This window comes from Felis catus, chromosome B3 (assembly GCF_018350175.1).
Source record: "Felis catus isolate Fca126 chromosome B3, F.catus_Fca126_mat1.0, whole genome shotgun sequence".
NCBI lineage: Eukaryota > Metazoa > Chordata > Mammalia > Carnivora > Felidae > Felis > Felis catus.
The window spans coordinates 69,774,338-69,780,064 of NC_058373.1; the positions used below are offsets into that span (position 1 = coordinate 69,774,338).

Sequence of the window (5,727 nt, forward strand, 5' to 3'; positions counted from 1 at the left end):
CTGGTTGGGTAGGCAGATGGGCTAAATGGGCGATGGGTATCAAGGAGGATACTTTTTGGAATGAGCACTGGGTGTTACATGGAAGTGGTGAATCCTTAATAATTTATTCCTAAAATCATCATTACACTATATGTTAACTAACTTGGATTTAAATATAAAAACAAATTAATTAATAAAAAAAGAAATTTTGATGCTCAGTGTTGGCCAATGCCATTTAATTTTCTTATTCATTCATTTATCTCATGTATCGAACACTATTAAGGATGAGCAAAATAAAGGGAATCAATATTTGCTAAATCAATATTTGCTATCAATATTCACTAAATATTTACATATTGAATACATGATTAAAAACTTTATTTTATCTCTACAACTTAGAAAAATTAGTATTATTAATTGCAATTTTATAGATAAATTGAGGTTCAAGAATTTAATTAACTTACTCAATATCAACTTAGTGGGTAAACCAGAGTATGTGTCTTGATTTTGTGAATCCAGTATCCATATTCTTTCTACTATGTTATGTTGCTTCTCTAAATAAAACTAAAATTACAAGGTAATTTATATGGAGGTTTGAACAAAATACTTTTCACTGTACTATGATGCCCTTCATGGTTTAGGCCTCTCGGATGATATGTCCTGTATTCTATGGCAGTGCTTCTTAAATGGTGAAGGAGTAGGTTCCCCTGCTCTCCTCCCCCCCACTCCCCCAACAATCCTTCATGGATTGACACTCTAGAAAATATAAGTTCCTACATATGGATTTGGCTGTGATGTAAGATTGCTGGAGAAGTTTCTAAGCACTCTCAATTTCTGTACTTAGCATGATGCAAACTCCTAACAGAGAATTTATGGACCTGCACCTCTGTGTGGACCACTTCATTACTTCAGGGAATCCAAATATGAATAAATCATAATCTCTGCCTTCAAGGAGCTTACAGTATTTTGGTGAGTTAGAAGTTGTACTTAGTTCATTAAAACACAAGACATAGCAAAATAAATGCTAGCAATATAAAGCAAGACCTCACAGATGTGGTTAAAATTTAATAAGCCTTAAAGATAAATATGTTACAGAGGTGGGGAGTTAGGAGGAAGGGTCTATTTGTCAGAATAAGCCTTGTATTCTTGGAAGTGAATGAAATAGCTGAGAAGTGGTGAAGTTTTATATGACTGGAGCCAGGCTATATTGGTGTTGAAACAAAAATCAAAAGAATTTGGTGGTTGAATTCTTATTACTCAAATTGGCCAATCTTGTATCTCTTGAAAAACATCATAGTATCTACCCTGGGAGGAAGCAGAGGGGTATTAAATGCAAAGAAAGCTTGGTGTTCATGCTAGTAATAATAAAGCAAGACTTTGTAAATGTGTTAAACATTTAAGTAATATTAAAGATGAATATGTTCCCAGAGGTGGGGACTGGGATGGAAGAGAAGAAGGGTCTGTGTGTCAGATGAAGTTTTACAGACTTGGAAGGGATTGCAATAGTGATTAGTTCTGTGTGACTGGGGCCAGATTGTATTAGTTTGGAACCCAAAATCAAAAGCTTTGGCTCATGTTGACTATCTTATATCTCATGAGTAATTGCAGCACCAACCATGGGAGGAAGCAGAGAGTATCAAATGCAGAGAAAACTTAGTGGTAGAGAGCAGCTCCACACGACAGCCACTGATTTTTCTGGGTAATCACATTCGAGAGGCCATGAGCATATTAGGTCAGTTCTAATGCTAAAGTAGAAACAGGCTTTCATAATTGTGGCCATCTCTCCTAATATATTAACATAATTATCATCATTTACATTTTCTCCTATTGTCCTTCTTCAGGTAGTTGTGCCAACAATGCCAATGGATGGAGCGAATCACTCTGTGGTGTCAGAGTTTGTGTTCCTGGGACTCACCGATTCCTGGGAGATCCAACTTCTCCTCTTTGTGTTCTCCTCCACGTTTTATGTGGCAAGCATGATGGGAAACTCCCTCATTATGCTCACTGTGACCTCTGACCCCCACTTACACTCCCCCATGTACTTTCTGTTGGCCAACCTCTCCTTCATTGACCTGGGAGTTTCTTCTGTCACTTCTCCCAAGATGATTTATGATCTTTTCAGAAAGTGTAAAGTCATCTCCTTTGGAGGCTGCATCTCCCAGATCTTCTTCATCCATGTCATTGGTGGTGTGGAGATGGTGCTGCTTATCGCCATGGCCTTTGACAGATATGTTGCCATATGTAAGCCTCTCCACTATCTGACCATCATGAGCCCAAGAATGTGCCTCTTCTTTTTAGTGGCTGCCTGGATGACTGGCCTCATCCACTCCATGGTTCAACTGGTGTTTGTGGTAAACTTACCCTTCTGTGGTCCTAATGTGTTGGACAGCTTTTACTGTGACCTTCCTCGGTTCATCAAACTTGCCTGCACGGACACCGACCGACTAGAGTTTATGGTCACAGCCAACAGTGGATTCATCTCTGTTGGCTCCTTCCTCATACTGATCATTTCCTATATCATCATCATTCTCACTGTTCAGAAACACTCTTCAGCTGGTTCATCCAAGGCTCTGTCCACACTGTCAGCTCACATCACTGTGGTATTCTTGTTCTTTGGTCCTTTGATATTTGTCTATACATGGCCATCTCCCTCCATACACCTGGATAAGTTTCTGGCCATCTTTGATGCTATTCTCACTCCTTTCCTAAATCCGGTCATCTATACATTCAGGAACCAAGAAATGCAGGTGGCAATGAGGAGGGTATGCAGACAGCTAGTGAATTACAGGAAGATCTCTTAAGGAATGTCTGGTGTTGTGAAGAGTCCTTGTTGATTACTGATGTCCATTATTTATGGTCAAACTCAGTGAGAAGCTCTTGTTTGTCTTACCTTGCTTTGATTATACACACTGGTACTGAGTCTATTTTTCTCTTTCACTCAGGAGGGAGGGACATTTACTTTTGAAAAGAGAGGAGTTACATATGAAGTATTTCAAACTTAAGATTACAATAATTTTGAGCCTCAATTCCTAAGGAATCATATTTATATGAAGTAATTGTTGGAAATACAAAAGACGGTAGACTTCTTTAAGGCCTTCAGAACAGGGAGAGCTGTCTCCTTTTTTTGACAGGAGTCTGTCTCACAGAAAGGAATTCCTACTGGTACTCAATGGGGGTTTGCTGACAGAAATGAATGAAGTCTTCTTATTGTATGCTGCAGCTTGTCCACATTCTACCCCTTCTGTGGGTCTCTGTCAGGCCCGTGCAAGGAGGGAAGTGTTTTTGAGAGCACACACAATCTTTGAGAACACACATATACAAGCCCAATGGGTACATGTCTGGGTAGAAGCCATGTATTTTCAGAATATAAAGAACTGGGAAAACACCAGGATCTTTCTCCTTGATTAGTATTATGTTATTCAAACCCATTAAATCTTCATTCCCTTTTCCCTTCTGCTTCTTCCTCTTCATTTTTCCTCAGTCACGTATGGTCTCTGGGCTATGAAGATCTCTAGCCCCCTTCCCTCTCATTTTTCAGCTTCCTTACTTCTCCTTCTCCCTGTGCCACCATTCCTCCTTCTTTTCTCACTTCTTTTCACTTGCAGCTCTGTCCCCTTCTAACTTACTGCTGTGCTATTAATTATCTTTTTTTTAATTGATGTATAATTGAAACTTAACATTATGCCAGGTTCAGGTGTACAAAATGATTCAATATTTGTATATATTGCAAAATGATCACCACAATAAAGTTATCTAACATCTGTCACCATACATTACTGCTGTCTCCTTTAAATTTCTATTTCTCTATTATGAATGTATAAATTGCCTCCTCCACAGGTTTCATGTCTTGAATGACTTGTTTTGGCCAAAGCAGCTCAGCCATGGAATGTCAATGAGGGGAAAATAGCTAAATGGCAAGGCTAGAGTCACCCAGAGCAATGGCTTTCACACTTTTTGATACTGACCTAGAGTATACATTACAGTATATATCCTGCCCCATCTCCATAAAGAACTGAACCAAAGTTTCACAAAATGTTATTTACTTTTGATGAAAGTTTCTTTCTCTTTCCTTTCCTTTCCTTTTGTCTTCTATTAAAAACTTGTTCACAACCTACTTTGTGAACAACTGAAGCTTTGCATACTAAGAAAATTACACAGAAGACAAAGAATTACATGTACTGCTTCTAGTTAGGAGAAGAATGAATAAAACAAGATAAATGTTATGTAATTCTAATAGCAAAAACAAATCTAGTCTTGCTTTAATGTAGTATTTGATAGCAAAGCATTTCTAAGTTTATTCAAATAAGCCTATCAAAACTGAGCTGTGCAAAACTTGCCAAAATTTTCACATCTGTCATTGCTTCTTTTCAGACTCATTATTTAAAGTTATATATATATGTGTGTGTGTGTATACACACATATGTATACACACACATATATGTATACACACACACACATATATAGCTTACTTTCAAGTTTTTAAATTTACATTCCAGTTAGTTAACACACAGTGTAATACTAGTTTCAGGTATACAATATAGTGATGCAACGCTTCAATATAACACTAGTATTCATCACAACAAGTGTCTTCCTTAACTCCCATCAGCTATTTAACACACCCCCCCACCCACCAGCATTCTGATAACCATCAGTTTGTTCTGTACAGTTAAGGCTCTGTTTCATGATTTTTCTCTTTTTTTCTCCCCCATGTTCAGTTGTTTTGTTTGTTAAATTCTACATTTGAATGAATTCATATGGTATTTGTCTTTCTCTGACTGACTTATTTCACTCAGCATAATACTCTTTGGCTCTGTCCAGGTCATTGCCAATGGCAAGATTTTCATTTTTTTTATGGCTGAATAATATTCCATTTTGTATATATACCACATCTTCTCTAACCATTCATCAGTTGATGGATATTTGGGCTCTTTCCATAATTTAGCAATTGTTGATAATCCTGCTATAAACATCAGGACATATCTAACCCATTGAATTAGTGTTAAATTAAAAAATGAAGTTATATATATATATATATATATATACATACATATATATATATATATATATATATATATATATATATGTATATAACTAAAGCAAATAAAATTTACTTCCTGAAGGTTTTTTTTTTTGTATCCATTTGGTTTTATCTTCTACTATTCCTTTCCAATTCAGGAATAACATTTTATCTTAAGGTAAATGTATTTTTTTTCCTTGATAAACAAACCAGATTCTATTACTTGCATAGTCAGTGATACTTTTTGGTCATGTTACTTCTGGTATATTCTCAGTCACCCATATTAATTATAATTTTTTTTAAAGTAGGCTTCACTCTCAGCATGGAGCCCAATGTAGGGATTGAAGTCATGACCTGAGATCAAGACCTGAGCTGAGATCAAGAGTTGGAAACTCAATGGACTGAGTCACCCAGGTGCCCCAATGATAACTTTTAACCAACATAATTTCTACTTCACTGTGTTTTTGAAGGAATTGAGAATTGTCTGTCATATATGATCATTTTAGTAAACTAGCAAAGCTTATGAACACACTAAATATAATGCCCAGCAGCCACACATATCCTTCTTACACTTTCTTATAGGCAATAAATGTTATTCTTAAATGAGCACATTCACTAACTTGATCAAAAGATATAGATACTCTACAAAGACATAAATCTCTCTTTCTGTCTCTCTGTCTCTGTCTCTGTCTCTCTCTCTCACACACACACACTGTGACCAATGGTTCACT

The 5,727-nt window shown here is 36.7% G+C and overlaps 1 protein-coding gene across 1 annotated transcript; it reads left to right on the forward strand.

Annotated features, from left to right (window-relative positions):
• Positions 1-1,513: 1,513 nt before the first annotated feature.
• LOC101091702 (olfactory receptor 4F3/4F16/4F29-like) lies at positions 1,514-3,839 on the forward strand. The gene has a single exon (XM_011283091.3). It carries the CDS (start codon positions 1,836-1,838, stop codon positions 2,778-2,780), a length of 945 nt encoding a protein of 314 aa, XP_011281393.3. The 5' UTR covers positions 1,514-1,835; the 3' UTR covers positions 2,781-3,839.
• Positions 3,840-5,727: the final 1,888 nt, after the last annotated feature.